The following is a 20,457-nucleotide window of genomic DNA, read 5'->3' on the forward strand; positions in this document are numbered from 1 at the left end:
TCGAACAGCTTCTGAAACCCCCTTCCCCCGCACCTTCCAACATTGAAATTGGGGGTCTGTGTCCGACTCATTTCTGTAACTTCTCTAAAATCAGATATTCACACCACCTTAATTGGCCAGCTGTGCAGAGGTGAGAAAGGAGCCAGGGTTCGGACTTCTCTCAAGCTTTCTTTTTTCTTTCTTTACACAACTATTTCTGTCACTTTTCACATCTACGATTGCAACGCTATGAAGACCTTCTAGAAGAGACTGGGACTGTCTGAAACTATCCCCATATACCCCTCTCTATGATGGCAGGCTTTTCACCCTGTCTTCCCGTGTGGCCGTTCGGAACAGCTATAAACACTTTTTATTTCGGACATGGTTGGATAACTCATCTTATGAACCACTTCTTTTCTAGCATAACCCTTGTCCTTAGTCTGTAAAATATCCCATGAGAAACTGCTGTGCCTGGCAACTAACAGCCAGGCCAGTAAGTGGCCTGTGGGGAACAGCCCTGTCTCAAATTTGAACTGAGCAACACCTCTCCACTCCCATACTTTGTGATCAACTACTTCAACTAGTGCACAGCCTGCTTCTCACATAAGATTTATTCTGAAACCGATTTCCATTTTTGACTTTTCTTTCTTCCAGAACAGTTCCACCATTATACTCTAATTGAGTCCTTGTGAATTCCACCTGACTTGCCCGTCCAGCTCCAGCTGGCTGGTCCTTGTAGCGAGCTCTTGTAGAAATACACCCCCCTACAGCTGCTACCTGAGGCTTGTTTTTATAGGAATGTGCTATGTTTATTGTCTTTGTTTAGCCCTTTGTGACTTGCATGATTTTGTTACTTTGTTAATTGACTGACAGCTAGATAAACCCTCTGACTTGCGTGCAGGCCCTGGAGGGTGTAAAGACAATGTGGTGGCCTCCTGATGTCAAGCACAGAACCTATAGTTAAGTGCATTTCTGCTGAGAAACTGTTTAGAGCAGGCCTGTAGGGTTATGTGTATCATTTGTGTGCAGCTGGGGGAGAGAGTTTTGATTGGCAATGTTTAGGTATTACAAATATCTCAGCCACTCACATTCCTGTAGTTGGGATCCTGTCTTGGCCCCATCTGTTGCAATGGTTGACGCACCTGTGCATCAAAAGTAGTTTCTGGCAGAGACAGCTACTTTCAATACATTCAAAAACTTCTGGAGAACTCGACTAACTCGGTGTTATATATCTATATGCTTGTTTTCATTTATATCTCTTTTTATTTTCATTTACTCTGAATTGTTGTTGGAATCCTTTCATTCTGCTGCACATTTAACTCCTCCTGTGTAGTATTTATCTCTGTTAAGTAGAAGTTTATTGTTGTGGCAATGAGAGAAATAAAATAAAACCATGACTGTAGAAGCATGTTTAAAGCACTCTCTACACACAATATGCGTCTGTTTAGATGCAGGAAATTAGGTTAACATGGTTGAGAATGTTCTCAGCTCGAGAAAATATCTGATAACATGGCCAAAAATCCTGCTTGCATAGAACCCAGAGCTATTAATGCAGGGGGGTGTTACAGTTAAGCGTCACCTAAAGTCCATTGGTAAAGTACCCGTTGGTGCCTGTGCCAAGTTGTAAAGTCTACATGAGGCCCACTTACAACTTTTCAGATGCGAGAACTGATGAGTTTGAAAACTGCTTTACATCATTTATGGACTGCTGGCAGTTTAGTCATTTTCATAATATATACATGGACAATAGTTTGGCTTAAAGAGGGCATAAATTGTTCTCTCAATGGAAAAGGTTTCATACAGTGGTAAATGTCATGCGTGTTGGATGCCTTGTGTGATTAGTATCCTAATTCTTGAACTAAGTTTCTTTGCTTGTTTAGCAGGCAGCTGAAGCTAAGACTTCCAGCTAAGAGTTTGCTTTATATTAGGAGCACATTTCAATAACATGTATTGAATAAAAAACATTCTTTTGCACAAAGTGCTGTTAACAATCAAAACCGCTGATTATCAGGCCCTCATTGAGACTGAATCTGTTGAGATTCTTTGGTCTAAACTAAAGGTCTTGAGCTTATTCTTAGATGTGGATGGCCACCACCAACACACAACACTCTGTGATGCCAAATGCCGAAACTCCTTCCCCAATTTTTCTAAGAGGAAAAACAAAAATGCAAGTTGAGTGGGGTCATTTACCTCTTTTTTTTTTTTTTTTTTTTCGTCTGAGCATCTGCCCACCCAGAGTCTCTGACTTTCTCTCCTCCCCTGCAGTAAAGTGATAGACTTTACCATGCATAACCATAAGGATGACAATCGCCTAGGTCAGTTTACCTTCAGTCATTAGTGCTGGCTCCCCCCACACACACACACACACACACACACACATACACATACACACACACACACACACACACACACACACACACACACACACACACACACACACACACACACACACACACTCTCACATGGATGGAGATGGACCGGACCACCCCAGAGCCACTGCTGGTGGGGATTACTTGGGTATCCCTGAATGCACTAGGTTCCAATGGGAGCGTCTATACTGTCATTTGACCTGCAGCTCCACTGACCAGTTACCTGGTTGACAAAAGTGCTCCTCTTTCATGCATAGGAATAAAATATACACACATTTTCTACAGGTTCAACAGATTACCGTTTTTTTTCATACATAGTTTAAACTTTAGTAATTAATTCTATTAAACTTAACTGTACTATACTGTTGCTTCAGCATTAACCAAAAAATAAAAAGTGTGTGCTCACCTTTGTTCACAGGACAAAACATGATGATGGATGCCCTATATCTGAGTCAGACCAACAGGTTCTTCTATGCTTTTATGTCCTAATTAGAGAGCAAAACAGCAGTTGAATCGCTGGCTGTGCCACTGCTCCAAAATGTGTGGTTGTTCAGGGGTGGCCTGGTTTTGTCCTGATTAAGTGTGATGGCTGGCAAACATAAACATGTGTCAGTGAGCAGCACAATTGGGTTCAGGGCCCAAGTGTTGGAGGTTGATGAGTATAAGGGTGTGAAGCCCTGTGGCCTTGTCTGCTCCTATCTCTTTCAGCCACAATATCTGTCACTCGCTCGGGTTGTGAGGCCTAAAAATAGGTTATTGTAAAGTTTTCATGCAGCTCACTTCTCCCCCTTCTTAGGGATCTAGTTTCACTCCGTCTGGTGTTTATTTTCTGTTTATCCAATACAAGTCTCCAATCACTGCTTAATTTCATAGTTTGGTGTTTCTTTTTCCCTCCCTAATACCAGTGACATCTATGATTAATTTTGTTTGCAACTTCACACTCATTGTCACAGTTCAAAGCAAGACAGAACGGCAGGAGAGGAAAGCAGCGCCCCTCCGTGAAATTGGCCCGTGTGGAGGTTAATGATGCAACTTCTGTATGACGTTGTTTCCAGATTGCAAAGTTCCAGCTTAATGTAAAGCTAAGTCGAGACAAAGAAAAGCAAACGTGCTGCAGAGAGAGTAATTTAAACCATGTTTGTGTGAGCAGAGCCTGGCCCAGCTCTCCTAATTTTACTCAGGTATTGTTTTCAATAACAGTGTAGCCATGGAAACCAGAACCCCTCTAAACAACCTTTTATTTCTTTATTTTTGTGTGGTTGGTTTTTTACATGTTTTTTATTTTTTTTAATTATTTTTATTTATTTTATTTTTTTAAATCCACGCATTAGAAATGAGATTGGATATGTGTATTCTGGTCTTGTTGACCTATTTGTAGTGTTTGCCACAGTAATAAAGCAGATGTACACATGCTAACTGCTGCCTAGTTTTTCCAATATGAACTCGGTGTTTCGTAAACTTATGAATAAAAACAATTCTCTCGTCCACGGCACCACTGCTTTCTCGCACGAGACAGACGTCTGCAGCCTGCAGTTCAGTGTGGCTACATTTATACTAGAGTAGCCTACTCGATACTAGAGTGACCCTAGAGTAACCCTTAGTTTACCGCTGCAATTAATGAAATGCAGAGGAGAAGCCTCTGAGCTTGATGTTTATTTATTTCTGCTTTTGAACGTAATCACTGTGAAACAATCATAAAATAAGCTTTATTTCTCTCTCTCTCTCTCTCTCTCTCTCTCTCTCTCTCTCTCTCTCTCTCTCTCTCTCTCTCTCTCTCTCTTTTTCCTGTACAATGGCAAATTCAAGTAGCTACAAAACATTAGTTCTGTTGGTGTACAGCTTGACTGGAGTATGTGATGTTAGCTGTTCACTGAATATGACATGTAAAGCCCCGTCCATTTCTATCGCATAAAGTACTTGTTATGCATTCCTCACAGATCATATCTGAATTGTTATGACCAGGAACCCACCCTTGTTGACGAGCTTGGTTTGAATTGCCAAAAGAAGAGTTGAACACTTGTCAGATAACCTTGGTCATTGGTGTGAAAGAGGTATTACATTGAAAGCACATCAGTAGAGGCTCTTTTAATGGCCAGTATAAATAGGAGGAATGATGACCGCAAGCAAAACCTTTTTTAGTGTTCATATGGGCACCTGACTATTGTTTTAACACAGACTTGAAAAATTGTCGTCCTGACCTTCAATTGCTGTGATGTCAGTCTAAATATACAGTAACCTCTATTATTAGGTGGCCACTGTGGCCTTCTTCAGCTTTTCCAGAGCCATCTCCCCCCTCTCCTGTTATGCCTTCAAGCCCACCATGACCCTTTTCTATCTTTTTGTCCCCTGTAGGATCCCTTCCTGGCAGAGATGCTGCAGAACAATAAGGACCAGATTGTGTGTTACCATGAGCACGACTCCCTGCTGGACCACAAGGAGGAGGAAGCCCTGAGTGAAGAGGATCGCAAGGCTGCCTGGGCCGAGTATGAAGCAGAGAAAAAGGTAGGCAAGGATAAAAACCCACACAGACATGCATGCTACACAAATAATCCACCAGTTCCAAAATCAAAGGCACACACATGCTGCACGTAGGCCTTGTGTGTCCATCATTCTCCAAATCATTGACATCAAAGTGCAAGGTGAGCTAAGCGAGGCCCCGTTGTTGGATCTGTACAATCCTTTCATCACTTAGATTAAGCAGATGACAGGGCCTAGCCCTTACTACTGTGATAGTCATTTAGGCCCACCATTAGGCTAGTGATCTGCTATACAAATCAATGAGAGGCTGTCCAAACACTGTCAGTACTACTGTAAGTACTTAGCTCCACAGAGGGTTAGGGACTCTTTCTGTCTGTGCTACACTCTTGACTTTTCTCTTTTCCTTTTGCGTCTTCCCCCATTGTCCCCTCCTCTTCCCTCTTCTTTCTTGTGGGACAAATCAATGGGCAATTAGTGGGGTTTATTTGGAGTCAGAGTCGTTGTCGTCGTCGTCGTCCCCGGTGTAATCCTAGATTCTAATTCAGCCTAATGATTATTTTTCCAACACACTCTCCCTCCTCTGCCCTCTGTGTGCCTTAAGCGGCTTTTCCCCCAGAGCTCCTCTGCTTTTCACGAGAACAGAGGGTTCCCAGTCACAGCGAAAAACAGTGGCGCTAAGGTCAAATGTGAGGATTTCAATTGCATTCGCATCACTGCAATCTGTCATCCAACAAAGATATACAAGTAATCACTTTCATCCACAAAAGGCTGTTCAGTATCACATTGTATACTTAGAGCTTTGTAGGAGAAACAACTGGAACGTAACCCAGCCTCTGCTAATGTCTTCACAACTTAAGGGTTGGCCAGCGGTGGCCAGGAAAAGCTGTGTATGAATATCAGATTTGCAACTCAGGAAATGGGAAAACAGTGAGAACATGATCAGGCGCCCAAAACTAAACGGATCCCAGGAGCCCTCGGCCTCACTGGGGTGACTTCAGCTTGGTGCAGACCTTACAGAGGCTCATGTCATAAACTTTTGGTTTTGGATATGAAGTCAAGTCTAGATTTTGTGTCTGTCTGAAAAGTCTGCAGAGCATCTGAGAATGAAGCTCCGGTCAAGGAGTGGCTTCTTCTTAATTGTGTGTGTGTGTGTGTGTGTGTGTGTGTGTGTGTGTGTGTGTGTGTGTGTGTGTGTGTGTGTGTGTGTGTGTGTGTGTGTGTGTGTGTGTGTGTGTGTGTGTGTGTGTGTGTGTGTGTGTGTGTGTGTGTGTGTGTGTGTGTGTGTGTGTGTGTGTGTGTGTGTGTTCTACACAATTGCAGAATGACGTCGGTACTACTCGGGATCAATTCACGTTAAATCAATCGGTACCTGAGAGGGCTTCTCTGTCCTCTGCATGTTTCACAGAGAGCGGGGCTCAGTTCCCACACACACAGAGGTGCGTTGCAGACGGAGAGAAAGTTTGCTACTTCTGCAGGTGACACACGGCAATGTCGGTAAAGCGGACACAAGTGTGATTACACTTGCCAAAACTTCACAGAGACGGCGTTTGCTGCAATATAATAGCGAGATCAAAACGGTCATGAAAATAAAACAGGCTAAAAATTTATAAGATACAAATCCAAGAAAAATAGTTATAGTGCAGTGTAAGAAATGAATAATGTTTTGATTAATAGGTCGTAGGGACAGGTTTTGGGAGGAGAGAGGGACACCATAGTTATTAGGTCTGCCGAGGTTGGTTATACAGGAGAGAAAGCCATTTGAGTTTGTGGCAAAACCTTTCACAGTGCTCATTTTGTGACTATCTTTCCAGTCATATTTCATAATTTAAGTTTTCTTTAAAATAGTGTTAAAGTCTCGTTCTCGTGAACCCAATGTCGTGTCTCCATCTCGTGAGCTGTGTGTCTCGTCACACCCCTACTGCACACCTATCTCTCTGACCAGGTCCAAAGATCCCCCACTGGCCCCCAACAAACACACTCCCCCCTACATACCGGATGGCCAGATTACAGGGCACAGGAAAACCATCTGCAGCAGAGGCTCAATTACACACAAACATCGGCATCCTGCTGTCCTTTTACTGGGACAAGACTGTTTACTTCAGGTTGCTTCTCACACACGCACGTTTAATACAACAGAAACAGGCTGATTTCAGGAACCTTGTTACTCTGGCAGAGTGAAACATGTTATGTGTGTGAAGTGGTTAAAGCTTTGTTGTCAACATTACTGACTGAACATGAAGTGAAGAGCTGGACCAGTCACTGTGTGAATGAGGTTGACGAGCAAAGTGAACCTGGTCAACCACAGTGATAGCATAAAGTCTCTCCCATCATGCCCTTGGTGGCCCTCTTAACACCTGCCTAAGTGAAGTGTAACTAATCCTGCTCTTCTCTTGGATGCCCCCTCTGTCTCTGTCTTTCATCTCTCAGGGTGTGTCGATGAGGACCAACTTCCAGTCTGCATACCCCCAGATGGATATGGGCTCCTCCAACTACTTCTCCTTTAACATGGCAGCTTTGGCCTCCATGACCAACCAGCAGCTGGAGGTAAGTAATGAGCTCCACATGCCCCTCTGCTGCCTCCCTCTCCTTCCCCCACGGCATGGCGCCCCACATTCCTCAGACCCCACTGCTAATTGTGACAACAGTCTAGTAGCCGGCGTCCCGACTCTGCCCCGCTCCTCCACCCACCGGTCCGTAATACTCCATGTCTGGGGCAGCAGCTATTTATACATGGTGGCACATCTGAATGAGGGAGAGGACAAAACGTCCAAGAGGCAACTTGTGTTCTTCCATAAGGATGTCAAATGAGTTTAAAATGTATCCTGGCTTTAATTCTTGTAATCATGGCATGGAAGAAATTATGTTGTTGCAGCGGTATCCTCGAAAGTAGACAGACTCTTGTGATGTGAAATTGTAAAGATTTTTTAGTGTGTGTGTGTGTGTGTGTGTGTGTGTATATATATATATACTTTAAATAAAAGTCAAAATATACACAATATTGACAGTTATTCAACATACAAATGAGTTCTGCTATTTCTAACCCCCTCCAAATCAATATACAAATAAGCAACCCTTTACCAATGCACCCCTAAAAACAGTATAAGTCATGAACATTGTTACTTTCATTACATTTTCACTGTACTTTCATCTTACTGCACAGGTAACATGCAACATTAATACTGTAGAACAACACTGACAGAAGACAACAATTATTATATTTAAATAAAAAGTAAAATAACTATAAATCGAATAAAACTACCCTTAATGTTGATTAGTTATACATCACGAGTAATAGCCTATCAGATAGTGCTGTGGGCGGGACATTGAGTGCGCTGTTTAAGTTAGTTTTGTTTATCGGCAGTCAGATTTAAAAAACGAACAAACTAGTAAATATGAATACTCACAGTTATGTATCCATTGTTTTGGTGATCGTGAGAAAAGCTTACCTGTCTTCTTCATTTGTGTTCAGGAGCTTATAAACCAGGGACGACATAAAGTCATTGAAGCAACAAATGCATTGAAGACTCTATCACGCGAGTCACTGGAAGATACTATCGCCAGATTGGTAAGTGTTTTTTTTTTTTTTTTTTAATCAGCATCGTGTCAATGAAGATAATCATCTAACTTTTCTGAGGGATTAATCTCCATTTGTCCAAAGGAGTGCTTTTAATGAAGTCCCGTTTCTGTCACTGGCCTGCAACAAGATGCTGGTGGAGTGATTCTAGTTGTGATGGTGGCTGATGCGTGAACTATTCTCTCTTCCCACAGTGGAAGGAGAATCCAGCACTCACAGAGAATCAGGTCCAGTCCATGGCTCTGGGACGGCAGGCCACGGTGGAGCTGGAGGTCAAGCGCAGGGAAATCGCGTACCGGGACGTTCTCACCAGGCAGCAGACGGTAAGAACTGCTCTGTGCACGAGCCATGGCAGCTGGAGACTAAAAGACTACATCTGCTGTCACCATTTTACTGAAAACTAAATGGTAGTTAGAAGTATTTGTTCATTCACCCTTCAAGAACACTTAAGTTGTATAACCTAAATAATAATGAAAACAATGTCTGTTAGACCAAGAAAGGGCAACTATTATATTCATATTCACGTGTGAGGTTTTGGTTGTTCAGCTGGTACTTGTTTAATTTAGTAGTTATTTTACCGGCCCCTCTGTTTGTGTCTGCCCAGCTGATGATGTACGTGCAGAAGCTGATCACCAACAGGAAGGTGCAGGAGCAGCAGATGGCCATGGCTAACCAGGCCAACTACCTGAACCAGCTGGCCATGCAGAACGGCATGATGGGAGGTGCAGGGCTCAGCCAGATGGACCTGCTGGGGCTTTACCAGCAGCTCCACGGCCTAAACTCCCATCAAGGCATGGACAAGAATCCTGGGCCCTCCAAGGGCCTGTAGGTCAGAGGGACTCTTCCTCACCCCCCACTCAGCCAGCCGGCTCCCAGTGGGCCAGTCCAAGTGAGGCCAAGTTCTCTGTAACAAACACACTGTGACACCACCGCTCAGAGCTCAAAGCAATCTGGTGCACCAAGCAGAGGGTGGAGTAGTTTTGAGACTAGGCTGCTGTCCACTGGGGCCTCAAGTGGGATAGACTCAGTTCAGCATTCTGTAGTTCACTAAGAGAAGGTGGAATATAATGTATAAATGACTGTGTGAAAGGAGTCTATTAGGAAACAGAAAAAATGTATATACCGCCTTAATGTTATTCAAGTTCTATATCTTCATTTTTCATGTATTTAAAGAAACTAATTTCACCCCCAATGCTTTTAAGCATTGCATTGTTTTTCTCTTGAAAGATGGTTTCCTTATTATTTAAACTCAGTTTTTTATACTATTTCAAATGCATAACTAAACCTGAGTGGGACCAGTGTCATGGTGACAGGACTCTATTATGTAAAGCTCTACATGATTATTAGCCCCAGTAGATTCCTTTACCAATATCTAGCAAAGATGGCAGCTAATGGAGCTGCCAAGTCCTGCTCTTTTTGGGAGATAGAAGAAATTGATAAGTCGACAAAAACAGACAAAAAGAATATAGCCTTATATTCATTTCCTAAAAAAGAAAAAAAAGAAAAAAGCTCTGTAAAGTTTTGAGATTTGTTGAGAATCTTTTCTATTATGCTTTTAAGTGTTTTTCATTAGTTGTCGCTAAACATGATAATGGAATGCTTGTGTTGTTCAAAACTGCCTGCCGGTTCCTATGAACTTTTTGTAACATCATCCTCATTGTCACGTGTTGTCTAGCATAGCACTGTGCGTCCTGTTCATTGTTTATGTTCCACTTGTGTTGATCCCAAGCTTGGGTGAGTAACTGGGTCCCACAAAGCACAACCAGTTCAGCCAGATATCATAGGGCCCAAAATCTTTCCCTTTACTTTGTCAAAGTTTGAAGTATGTGTCTCATGGTGGATTTGGTAGGAAAAGTAAAGAAGGAAATCTTATTCTATATCTGGCTGATTTGTGTCCTCTGCTTTGTGAGAAATGCCTTCTGGACACTAGTCTCACCAGGCAGGCCCCCAGACTATACCTGTATTCTACTTTGGCACATTTTTGCTTCTAAATGCTTGAACTGGTGTAGCTGTTAATCAAGAGGAATATGTTCATTTCTCACAAAGAGATGTCTCTAGTTGACTCCTGTGTTTGCACAAGGTGTATTTCATAAATGTAGAGAAACTTTTTTTGCCCTCCTCTAAGAATGTTCTTATGTTAGCAAATACACCAACATGATTTGCCATGAATCTGATCTGCTATTATCTTGATAAGTATTTAATATAACATTTAATAAAGTGACCAAAAGGATGAGCAAGTCCTGTGTTTGAATCATTTGTTTTTAAAGGTCCCATGACATGGTGCTCTTTGGATGCTTTTATATGCTTTATATAGATGCTTAGTGGTCCCTTAAGATGCCTAGTGGTCCCTTAATACTGTATCTGTATCTGAAGTCTCTTTCCCGAATTCAGCTATGGTGCAGAATTACAGCCACTAGAGCCAGTCCCACAATGAGCTTTCCTTTAGTATGTGTCATTTCTGTGTCTGTAGCTATTGAGGAGGAGAGAGGGGGGTGCAAGGTGGAGGGTGGGGGTGTTGCCTTGACCAACTGCCACTTTGCTCGTTTGAAAGCCATGATGTCTCTCTCTCATGGGTGGGCCAAATTCTCTGGGTGGGCAAAGCAGAGAAAGGGGAAGTAACCTTGCTCCTTATGACCTCATAAGGAGCAAGATTCCAGAACGGCCCATCTGAGCTTTCCTTTTCTCAAAGGCAGAACAGGATACCCAGGGCTCGGTTTACACCTATCACCATTTCTAGCCACTGGGGGACCATAGGCAGGCTGGGGGAACTCATATTAATGTTATAAAACCTCATAAAGTGAAATTATCATGCCATGGGAACTTTAAGGATTGAAACATTTACAAATACTGTATATATATAGTGCATTCCTTTGACTGAAATTATAAAGGGGAATGTTGGTAGATTTGGTGATTCTGGTTAGCAAAACACTTGTTTTATGCACCTGCATGATAACCTATCTGAAGCCTGACCAATGGTGGATTTTTTTAGGCTTATATCAATTTTTATACCAATAATATCTGATAACGCAGTATTGTTGGGGGCATTTTCTGCCTTTATTAGACAGTTGACCGATGAAGATGAGAATAAATCAGTGGAGAGAGCCCCGCAATGATATGCTGCCAAGGTCCCGAGCCAGACTTGAATCAGGGACGTTGTAGTATGTGGTCAGTGTCTTAAACCACCTGACGACCAGAATGTAGACACTAAATTCAAAAGATGTGTCTTTAGCAGTAAATTTGAGCAGTAAAATAAAATTGTCAGTGCTCTCTGGAGCGCTAACTCTGTAACTGGTAATGGTAATGGTGAAGATTTATTTTACCTTGGAGCGCTAACTCTGTAACTGGTAATGGTAACGGTGAAGATTTATTTCACCTTCAAACAGAGCCAGGTGAGCTGTTACCCCTGCTTCCAGTCTTTATGCTAAGCTAACAGTCTCCTGGCTCCAGCTTCATATTAATGGTGCAGATATGGGAATGGTATTGAACTTCTCATCTAATTCTCAGCGTGAAAGCTAAGCATATTTCCGAAAATGTAGCACTATTCACTTAACAGTCGGAAAGCAGATAACTGACATGCTGATGCACTGTCCCTGTATTTCACACCCACAGCACTTAGTGCCTTTGGTCCCACACTCTTCTCCCTTCAATCTTTCATCTATTTTTCCCTCTCCCGGTATTGTTTTCATTTCTCAGTCTGCCAGGGTTTTCCCCTGCATGTCTTTGACTTTTCCATTCCCTTCCCCCCAGGGGAGCTTGCTCTCACAGCTTACAAATATCTGCCAGTGGAGAAACATTACAACTATTGCAGATGTTGAAATGTTGATCCCATCCCCTCTCAGCCCTAGATTACCACCACTCCAGGTTTGCGGCACATCCCTGCTGGTTCTCTGCAGCAGGCAGCTGTTTCTGTCCATTGAAAGGCTGCAGACTACACTATAGTGGGGTCTGTGAGGCCCCTGCAATGAACAACCAATCACTGCTTTAAATCCATGCTGATGTGTAAAGCCAATTAGGAGCCGGGATCCAGTTGCATAAGGAATCCGATTTTGTACGGTGGATGTAGGCTGACTAAGACCTTATGGAGACAGAGAGGGCCTGTGCACATTACTTGGTAAAGGGTTTATGAGGGCAAATTGGCATGGGATTGTATCGTGTTCTCCTCTGGGAGAAAAATCTGCGGTATGTTTTAACCGGCGTCTTTTGGACAGCAGGACAAAATGCCAGGCAGTCATTGCTTTTAAAAACAACATTTAAGGTATTTTATTAATAATGAGTGTGCGGCATAATAATGGTCTTCCATCAAGTTATCTTACATCAGCAAAAGCCTAAATTGTTTGTGTCCAGACAAAGGAAAGCTACTTTTCAATGTTGCTAAGATGGCTCTGTTGATTATCAGGTAAAAACCACAAATGTAAACCTCATGGTGGCGCTGGAGGAAAAGCTAATAAGAGAGTCAATAAGAGTCGACCTCTGGGGACCATGAATGTCTACTAGATTTAGTGGCAGTTGAGATATTCAAGTCTGGACCAAAGTCCGACTGACTGACATTGTCCTCCTGCTAACCATCAGGCTAGCAAGGCTGAAAAAATACAAGGAAAGAAAGGCAACATTCACATAGATTCTACATCTGGTTTTAATTGGTACATCAGATTTTTATCAAAGCAAAAATAGTCTCTCACAATGAGTTCTCAATAGCAGGACAATTTTATTGTCATGTTCATTGCAGTTGTTTTGAGTGTGTGTAATTTCAGTAGAATCTACAGTCCAGATAACTTCAAGTTCATTACAAAATAAAGTCTTTGCAATAAATAAATATATAGATTTATATTTATACTTTATATGTAGAAAATAAATATATTGTACATCTCATAAATAGGATCACCCATATGTACACCTCAGCTGCTTGCATTTTTAGTAATGTTCCTGACACTTTGAACATTACAAGTCACCATCCTTAAAAAAACCAAAACAAAAGCCCATCACAATTCTTTACAACCACAGTCAGAGAAGTGCTTTTGTCCCGAGCTTAATCACTTGTTTTGCATACAATTCCTACAAGACGCTGCTTGATATTTTATTTAAATGTGATGAATGAGATCATTAGAATCAAATGATTAAATGGGAGAGTAAGTGAGCCTACAGCTGGGACTGAGGGGATGTGCAGTAAGTGCTCTTTCATCTATCACACATTCATCTTAGAGATTGTATTCCCCTCTTTCATATTTGATTTGGAAGATGACTTAATAAAACTTCAGTTCGCCTTTTAACAGTTTGATCTCTGCCTCGCAGACATTCTTCTTCTTTAGTACCTGACTATCCCCAACCTGTCACTTGCGTCACATGCGTGGAACACATAGTTTCCTCTTCTCCGATCCCTGTGTACGTGGAATGTTCCCTTTCTTACATTTAACTGTGCATAGTGCGAGACAAATGCACAATGTGACATCTGCAGTGCTTCCCGTCGTTTTGAGCTCCTGAATGTCTTCTCATAGTCAACCATTCATTTCAGTATCTACGCATTTATCTCTAAAAAGTGGTTATTGCGAAAACACGGCACCTGATTGGATCACCCCACAGCTGGGCGGTCATGCAGGCCTTCTCCGTCCACGTCCATGCAGTGGTTTTACAAGATAACTTTCCCGCCGACATCCAGGGAACATGCACACTGTTTATGTCAGTGCTTGGCAGTGGGCCAAGGCACAAACACAGTGACCTCAGGGGGAGCTGAGGGTAAACAGTTCTGTACCAGGTCCAAAATATCCACAACACCCCCTCTCTCTTGTTCTATGTCTATTCCTCCGGATGTAACCAGTTCTCCAAGTGTAAGCACTGGTCACCTGTACTGGAATAAGTCCCTGTACGCCTGAGGGATCTTTTCAATCTCCACCGGCCTGGGTAAGAAGTGGGTGAGTTTCTGGTGTTTTTTAGTCCTGTTGCCCTCCCTGGGCGAGCCGTCTTTGTTTAAGGCAACGTAGTAGAAGCGTCCTGTGTCTGTGTGCTTGTACAGAGTTGAAGCGTAGGTGTTGTACCAGTTCTCCTCAAACTGCTCCCTGAACACACATTCTGCTGTCAGCTTCTTCTGCCGGAGAGAAAACAGCACATCAGTCATATGCAAAAGTCCCGCTCGCACCACATTTGCAAAAAAGAATGAACATGATTAAAAGCAGCTGAGATTGAGATGGGTGATGCCACTTTGCATCCCGATTCCTGATGTGCTAGTTTATGTACTATTCTGGGCTGCGTGGGAAAGCTGAGTGAACCAGTAGGATCTCATTAAGGCAGGTGCTCATTATGACAAAAGTGGGGAAGTCATTACGAGGTGCTTTCCACTTTACGCCCCACACCCATTCCTAAGACCTGTTAACCTCTAGTTGTGAATGGAGAATTGTTTCCCTCCCGTGATGCAACAAGAACAGTGAGCAGGCGTACAATCTTCCCTTGCTCTCTCACTTTGTTACACACACACACACACACACACACACACACACACACACACAGCCTCTCTCAAAGCCTCGATCTTTACTGACAGCACAGCATGAGCGATGGCTGCGGGTTCAGCAGGTGAGAGTGTGCTGGCTGAGTGAGTGTGTGGGAACAATAAGAGACATCAGGGCTAGAGCTACTCTGCTGCCAAGACCAGTCAGTCATGCAGCAAGAGGGTCGAAACTCAGTGGAGTCAGGGGTATCACCGAAGGCCAAATGTGAACCCTATTCGAGGGTGTCACTATGTCTCCCACTCTTCCCTCCTTGACACACTCTGGCTTCGTTTTTGGCTGTTAGGATGTGGCTTCTCTAACACAGCAAGATAAATGTTCGTGATCAGTCAGTCTCTGCCTTTAACACACGTTACAGTTGTAGCAAGTGCTTGTGCAAGAGTCTCGTTTTTATTCCAGCAGCAATTTTGTTGATTGGCTGTCAGGCTCTGCTTGGCTGCGGCTATGTGGTGGAGCTGTTGTCTGTAAACACAGCCCTGAGGGCACATGACTGGGCCAGCTCCATCCTAATACACGCATGCACGCACGCACACACACACACGCATGCACGCACACACACACACACACACACACACACACACACACACACAAACCTCATCGGATCAAAAGCTTGTCAAGGTCTGGCAGTTGTGGGACGGAAGCACCCTTCTACCTGATCCCCTCCCCCTTCCACCTCCTGGCCTCTCAGCTCCAGACAGATGTGTCTACATCGCTCCCTCTCTCAGTCAGGTGACTCAGTCAGGTGTGCAATTACCCCCACCCCCACAAATCACTGCCTCCCACCTTCACCACCCCCACCCCCCCACCCCCTCCCCCAGGGTCAAAGCTTCAGGATGCCAGACTCTGATAGCACGCAGTAACAATATCTGCACTTTCAACATAATGGCGGTGCTTAAAAAGTAGCCTCTGTTTGAAATGTTCAGAGCCAGGGGGAGTCTGAGCCCTGAGAGGCCCTCAGGTAATGCCCTGGGACACCTGATACAGGTAACCCTCACATACTTCCCCCTGATTGTCTTTATCTCTTCCATTTCCTCTCTCTATGTCCCCAGATACCAACCGCATATCAGAGAAAGTCAGCCAGGATGAAAAAAAAAACTAAATGTTCTCTAGATACGACATTTACTGTGGAAAAGCACAATATATTTAACACTGCAGTCCGAACTTGAGTCCAGCTGTGTACAGAGAGGTGATCTCCACCAAATTCATCAGACAGCACACATCCAAAGTGACTCCAAACATTTCTGTCTCCACTTTGGGAAAAAAATGTAAATATTTCTGCATATCTCGAGACTAAATGAAGAGGTTGGTTTGCTCTCTAAAGCTGCAAATTCTGCTTTTCCTTGAATCCCTTTGCATGGAAAACACTAATGAACAATGAACAAATATGTTAAGTTTCTAATATAGTTTTCTTTGCTACTGCCAGACGGTGTTGCTTTTGGTCATTATTTATTGGATCTCTTGTCTTTATTAATTACTCTGGTCCCCATACTGCAGAAGAGGGAAGTATATGACAGAGAGTGTGAGACTCTGTAAAAGAAACATACTTGTTTTGTCTCACTGTGGTTTTCCCATCTGCCACATACAGGAACCTTGATAACAAACAGGCTCTCAGATTGCTCCTGAAAACGTATTTTTGATAGCTCACTACTGACGTGTATTGTAAAAAAGAAAAAGAAAAGGAAAGACAAAAAAAGTTCATTTTCTTAGAGTGGCTGGGAAAAAGTGCATTGCGTAAAACAAGTAACGTGTGTCGAGTGCCAGACTTGTTGTGAATGAGACCCTGGGCTGCATGGCGAGGGCGGGGTTGTAAATGAAAGGAAGAGGTTTTTCGACTCACCGACCCATAGAGCTCTCCTTTCTCATTCATGCCGAGGTACAGTCCAGCGTCTACCCCTCTGATGCTGACCAGACTCACTGCCAGACTGATGAACTCCAGGATACCTGAGGTCAAACAATGCACACACAATGCACAAAAAACTGTCAGGGGAGCGCACAAGCAAACCAGCAAGTGGCCTCCATTTGTGTGACAGCAGACCAGTCGAAATGTGCACCAGTTAACTGGTTTTGGGAGCTTTATTTTTGCTTTGGTGGTTTACTGCTCCTCCTGTCATGTGGCTTTATAGTCACTATTATCCCAAATGTTCAAAGGAGGAAACTGCTCGCATCTCCATTCTACTATTGAAAACAATGCTGTTGTAAGATCACTACATAACTTATTTTGTCTTTCATTACAGCAGAAAAGACACAGTGTATGGCCTGGATGCACCAGATAAAGATTTGATTGTTTTTTTTTATCTTGCTTTTAATAGTCTAAAGTGCACACATCACTCATTAAATCAAATGTGGTGTCCATACATGTGTGCATCCTGTCTTTGGGACTTCCCACTGGCTTCTAATGCAGACTGAGAAGTCCCTTTCATGAAGCTGAGATGTGGGTAAGTTGTTTAGCGGGCTGCTGCTGACTCACTGGGCAGTTACCGTAAAGTGTGACTTCAAAGGCATGGGGAACAACCGGTACAATGAAACGTTGTTGTGATGCAGAGGTTAGCCAGAGAGGATCCAGCTGGCCTGTGCTGACTGGCACAGGCCAGCTTACAGCCACCTGGTCCCCATCTCCCCGAGCTCATCTGCTGCCAGAGGATGACAGAGAAGATCCCTCTCATTTTTTTTTTTGTGGGGCTATAGGAGTGTGTTTCGTATCCCTCTAATCAAAGCCATGTCTTCCTTGCAGTTCTGCAAAGACCTTGCATTTTATAACTAAGTGATGCCAGAAACAAACACGCGGACCACCCATCCCTGTAAACCGGCTTCTTTTGGCTTAAGTCTGAACATTAAACCTTCCCTGAATTCCGCAGCGGTCATGCTTTAATTTCGGGTTATTCCGCTCCTTCCGCAGCGAAATGCACCTGTGAGATGACCGCATGGATATGAGGCGCGAGACATGTGCGCGTCTGCCCTCTGACCTCATTTGTTTATCGTTCTCCCGCGAGCCGCACCTCGCTCCATTTACATCGATTGGTACCAAATCTTCAGAGCTGCGGGCGCGCGCAACTTATTGCTGTGACTGCGAGACGCGCACGCGCTGCTTGTTTGCGGCTGAAGGAGAGACACCTGCACCCCCACGCGCAGCGGGGATTGCCAGAAAAAAAAAAGGTGTGTGGCTCTGCTTTCCTGCGCGCCAGGTGACAGTGACGCACGAATGAGTATTCGCTGGGGATGTGCGTCAGGAAAAAGCCTCTTAATTAAACGCACTTCATCCAGTTTTAGAGTGACAGCGGTGAAAATGATCTTAAGTGATAGTGGGCTACACGATATATTGCATGGCAAAACTGTAATGAAATGTTATACTATTGATAATTGCTTTCCTCGAGATTACCGGAGGCCATGGTTCATCCCTTTTAATTTATACCTCTCTAACCGTGATTGTATATAATGAGCTGTTAATTGGTACTATTAAACGGAAGGCACATTTGTGTCAGCTGAGACAGACACACGATATGACATAATCTTCAATCTTTCGAAGTTAAATGCTGAAGAAATAGTCTCACCAAATCTGCTGTGATCCTGTCTTGTCCCATGCACAGTCCCATTGGGGATTATCTCCAGCTGAAAGCCGGTCCTGCAGTAGAGTTGCCGCCGCCTCAGGATCCCTTTGAGGTGCCCGAAATCCGTCGGCGACCCCCGCTGCAGCCTCCCTTCAATCTGCCCAAGGCGCTCATTCAAGCCCACTGGAGACTCCGGTAAGGGCATATTCCCGAGTGCAGGAAAGCTTTGTAAATCCAAGTCGAGTGTCCCCAAAAAACTCCCGACCTCTGCCATTGTGTGCACAGCTGTCAAATTAAGCGAAGGCATTTCAAATGTTCGGTGACTCAATGAGGGAGAAAAGTTTACACAAGTCCAAAGCGTACCCAGCACGCCGTGCTCCTCCAAAATCAGCAGCGTCCTTTCGGGTTATTGATCGTCCTTTGCTATAATCATCAGTTTGATATCTCTGTTTATCAGATGGAAAGACTCTATTATATACATACTCCCCACGTATTCTCACATTGGATATTCAAACACAAGCCACGCCTGGCTGGCATCCCTTCTTACGCGCATCAGTTTCCTCACTGAATGTGCACTTTCAGTCCAACTTTTACCACTGATGATGCCGCTGTCTACAGGTTGTTTTTTTTGTCACTGCCCTCTTTGAAAGCTGTATCTATCTTCCGACCAAGCAAATCCAAGTCCAGAAGTATCTTCTCATAGCTCCTGTGCTCCTGATTGTGGTCCGACGCTGTCTGATAAAACCACATCGCCCATCCTGGCGCAGGGAACTCTGGCAACAGTTCGTGGTGCATTAAAATGCGACACAGATGCAGAAGCAAAGATCATCATTGTTCAAACACAAATGACAGCTGGCACTAAGCCGAAAAACTACTTTTATCATAAACTGTAACAACCATTCCACCACAAAGCCAATCCATAATTTACTGGCTGTTTTTTTTTTTTTTTTTTGGTCACACCATAGCCTCTCCTTGAAACTAAAAAAAGGAAAAGAAAGGAAAACTACAAAGCATCAAGCGAACGTTTCTCCCCACAGGATTATCTAAATAACCTGTGCACAATCTCAGATCAATCCAACCTCCTGTACAAGTATCAGTGCCAACCACTGGACGTTTTCATGAGAGCATTTTCTCCACCTCCTTTTTGGAAGCAGGTGCTTCCTCGCCCCTCTGCACAACGTTTGCAATGTGCTCCAGCAAACCAGCAGCTTAACCACTTGTACTACTGGCAAGGAAGGGGGAAAAAAAGGGAAAATACAAATCCTGATGACATGTAGTATCAAATCTGACTGCTGCAGAGATTGTATGAACCTCTGGAGTCATCAGAGTTTCTGTTAGATTTAGAATTTCTTTTAAAACCTCTCCAACATGAATCTTTCTAAACGTTGATTTCCCCAACTGACTTTTGTGCAAAGTTTCAAATAAGCTGCTGCCTCTCCACAAGAGTCCTGCTGCTTAGTAATTATGTAACTACATGAAACAGGAGAGAAATCACCACACACTGTGAAAGGAAGATATAAAGGTATATATTTAACTACTTAACTGTCATAATTCACAACAAGTGTCCTCCCTAGACTAGTGGTGGAGGAAGTATTTAGATCCTTTAATTTAGTAAAAGTAGCAATACATACATGCCTTGTTAAAAATCAATAAAAAAAATAAACTACTGTAAAAGTCCTGCAGTCAACATTTTTACTAAAGTAGTAGAAAAATGTACTCGTTACGCAAAAAAACTGTACTGAAAGTAGCATATTTTCTGTTGGGGTGGTGCTAATTTGAACTTTTATTAAAAAAATGTTTAAGATGATCACATGTTATGGATGTAAAATCATAATCTGTAAAGCACCAATTAACTATTGGAGTCAAATATATAAAGTGGCATTACACTTGAATACTCAAGTAAAGTACAATCAAACCAAGTACACTGATTGAGTAAATGTACTTAGTTACTTCACATCTCATGTCAGCTGGAGCCAAAGTTCCTCCTGTTTGATGTCACACAGTTTGATATTTCAGGT

The 20,457-nt window shown here is 43.3% G+C and overlaps 2 protein-coding genes across 3 annotated transcripts in view; one reads left to right on the top strand and one right to left on the bottom strand.

Moving 5' to 3' along the window:
• The window catches only part of atrx (ATRX chromatin remodeler), a 43,707-nt gene extending 33,074 nt beyond the window's left edge, over positions 1–10,633 (top strand). For both annotated transcript variants that reach the window (XM_028588879.1, XM_028588880.1), the window contains 5 exons: positions 4,701–4,850; positions 7,254–7,370; positions 8,296–8,391; positions 8,595–8,723; positions 9,005–10,633. In XM_028588879.1, the coding sequence (XP_028444680.1) occupies positions 4,701–4,850; positions 7,254–7,370; positions 8,296–8,391; positions 8,595–8,723; positions 9,005–9,229 (717 nt within the window). In that variant the 3' untranslated portion in view covers positions 9,230–10,633. The remainder of the gene's footprint in view (positions 1–4,700; positions 4,851–7,253; positions 7,371–8,295; positions 8,392–8,594; positions 8,724–9,004) is intronic.
• Positions 10,634–13,300: 2,667 nt separating this feature from the next.
• On the bottom strand, positions 13,301–18,838 carry fgf16 (fibroblast growth factor 16). The gene is made up of 3 exons (XM_028589882.1): positions 18,443–18,838; positions 16,732–16,835; positions 13,301–14,479 (listed from the first exon to the last, which is right to left on the bottom strand). The coding sequence occupies exons 1-3, from the start codon at positions 18,744–18,746 to the stop codon at positions 14,234–14,236; spliced, it is 654 nt and encodes a 217-aa protein (XP_028445683.1). The 5' UTR covers positions 18,747–18,838; the 3' UTR covers positions 13,301–14,233.
• Positions 18,839–20,457: the final 1,619 nt, after the last annotated feature.

This window comes from Perca flavescens, chromosome 10 (genome assembly GCF_004354835.1).
Source record: "Perca flavescens isolate YP-PL-M2 chromosome 10, PFLA_1.0, whole genome shotgun sequence".
In the NCBI taxonomy this organism is placed as follows: Eukaryota; Metazoa; Chordata; class Actinopteri; order Perciformes; family Percidae; genus Perca; species Perca flavescens.

What these genes read in the sequence shown, in the direction of transcription:
- fgf16 (XM_028589882.1), bottom strand. Translation starts at nt 18,746, where the DNA reads ATGCCTTCGCTTAATTTGACAGCTGTGCACACAATGGCAGAGGTCGGG. An exon ending in ACAGGATCACAGCAGATTTG is followed by an intron (nt 16,836 to 18,442) that starts GTGAGACTATTT and finishes GTTTGACCTCAG; the next exon opens with GTATCCTGGAGTTCATCAGT. An exon ending in AAGGAGAGCTCTATGGGTCG is followed by an intron (nt 14,480 to 16,731) that starts GTGAGTCGAAAA and finishes TCTCTCCGGCAG; the next exon opens with AAGAAGCTGACAGCAGAATG.